Below are 2151 nucleotides of genomic sequence, written 5' to 3'. Positions count from 1 at the left end.
GGATTCGAACCCGCCACCTTAGGTGTACGTGGCTGGCGCCTTAGCCGGTTGAGCTATAGGCGCCGAGCCAGGGAGCAAGTTAACATATATTGTATGTCAGTCTTCTCCCGTATCATCCCATTTTACCTTCATCACACCTCTATGAGACACAAATATTAATTCTATGTTTAAAGTGAAGGACTAAGGCTCAGAGAGAAAAAGTATATACAAGGTGGCCATAAAGTTCATGTGTAATTTAAAATTGTACACTATTTTAAACTGCATACGAACTTTATGGCCATCCTGTATATTACTGCCCAAGATTACACAGGCAGTCAGAGTGAATTAGGAATTTAAAACCTGGTCTAAGCTATTTCTTTTTATTCTTTCTACTCTATCATGCTGTTTTTTTCTTTTTCTTTTTTGAGGTAGAGTCTCAAGCTGTCACCCTGGGTGGAGTGCCATGGTGTCACAGCTCACAGCAACCTCCAACTCTTGGGCTTAAGCGATTCTCTTGCCTCAGCCTCCCTAGTAGCTGGGACCACAGGCACCCACCACAATGCCTGGCTATGTTTTGGTTGTAGTTGTCATTGTTGTTTGGCAGAACCGGGCTGGATTTGATTCTGTCAGTTCCGGTGTATGTGGCCAGTGCCTTAGCCGCTGAACTACAGGTGCCGAGCCCATGCTGTCTTTTACATATGACAAAGGTTAATAATCTGTAAACTAAGATACCTCTGGATACTCTTTTACCCTTGTTTGTCAACCTAGTTCCCTGCCCACATAACAGCACCAAGAGTCCCACCTGACTGGAAAGCCTGCTTCTAGACAAACTTCATAATTTCCTGAGACCTGTACACTCACGTTAAGACGCTTGCTGGCATCATCTGAGACTCGGGTGCTGCCTCTATCAAGGACTGCCAGGTATTTGTGGAGTTAGGGATCACAAAGCCAAACTCGAAGAACCATTCTGAAGGAAGAAGGAAAAGCCCGGGTGAGCACGGGACCCAGTGTAAAGTTAAAGGGCTCTTTGTCCCCCTCCTTTAGAGTGAACCTTATCCTACCCCAGGAACCACCAGAGGAAGTTATCAAAAAGCTCCCAGGTAAGAGTATATAAAAAGGATAGGGAGCCTCTTTAGGCTGTCTTTTGAACCATACCAGAGGTTTGCTTTTTATGCTTTGGGGCTAAAGAACTGGGACCAGTAAGCAGGATACAGTATGAGCAGCATTTTCTTACAGGTAGGCTGAATGTGAACTATTAAATAGAAGTAGACCTTTTTTTTTCATTTGAATTTAGCTGTGAGGTGCTTATGTGCCCTCTTACACTGCATGGTGAGAAGCCAGAGCAGAGTGGCCTCGCCAGTCAAATCTGTATGATACTGTATGTAGAGCACTGTACTGGGCTCTGCTCACAGCAGGTCCTCTACCACATCACCATACCATGTCAGCGCCAATCAAGGCACAGTCACCTGGGACCCCTGTGTCAAGGATCTCAAAGCCTCTGGTAGTGGCCAGTTTTATTTTGGTTTGTTTTCACTGGGGGTCCCCAATCTTGCAGAGTGTAGGAATCTTACCACAAACTGAGTTGTAAAATGAATGTTATCAAAGCTCTGCTTTACTTCACTGGGTCTTGGCTTTTGTCCCTGTCACCTTAAGCCCTGATTTCAGGCATGTAGGCAGCAGAATACCTTCCAGGCATTGCCCTTTGAAGTAAACTTTTTGTTCCAGGCGGAATTTTTCCATTTGCTCTGCTGAAGAAAAGTTCAATTCTCGAGACACTGCCTTGCACTTGAGGATTTTCTTGGGAACACGGGCTGATAAGAGGAAAATAAATATTGAAGTCATTCTAAATGAAAACTAAATGACTATGATGCTTCAAGCTTCTGGGAGCTTCTTGCAGCTGATATAGAGAACACCTCCTATTTATTACATTTCAGACAATGCCTTGGTAACTGCATTATAAGCTTTAGCTGAAGGCAGAGGTCTCCAATTGGCCAATAGCATCTGAATGATCTTCAAGAAATACTAGCTTCAGTGCATTTAAGGGCCTTACCTAGGCATTCTCATCAGAAAGGGGCTGCATGAATACCTTCTTTCTACTCTGTTCTATTGGTTTTAACCCCTAACTGTTCCTTTTACCTCAGAGAGATAAAAATGAAAACTTCCACTGAGGCT

At 44.0% G+C, this 2151-nt stretch overlaps 1 protein-coding gene across 1 annotated transcript in view; it reads right to left on the bottom strand.

The window, feature by feature from the left end:
* The window catches only part of PDE6D (phosphodiesterase 6D), a 79732-nt gene that overhangs the window by 4564 nt on the left and 73017 nt on the right, over positions 1-2151 (bottom strand). Inside the window, exons 3-4 of the mRNA XM_012802196.2 lie at positions 1665-1790; positions 841-946 (exon numbers count right to left, since the gene is read on the bottom strand). Coding sequence (XP_012657650.2) covers positions 841-946; positions 1665-1790 — 232 coding nt within the window. The remainder of the gene's footprint in view (positions 1-840; positions 947-1664; positions 1791-2151) is intronic.

This window comes from Otolemur garnettii, unplaced genomic scaffold, assembly GCF_000181295.1.
Source record: "Otolemur garnettii isolate 467f Iridium unplaced genomic scaffold, OtoGar3 scaffold00013, whole genome shotgun sequence".
NCBI classification, from domain to species: Eukaryota; Metazoa; Chordata; class Mammalia; order Primates; family Galagidae; genus Otolemur; species Otolemur garnettii.
The sequence above is the reverse complement of the archived record's forward strand: the minus strand, read 5'-3'. Positions and strand labels throughout refer to the sequence as shown.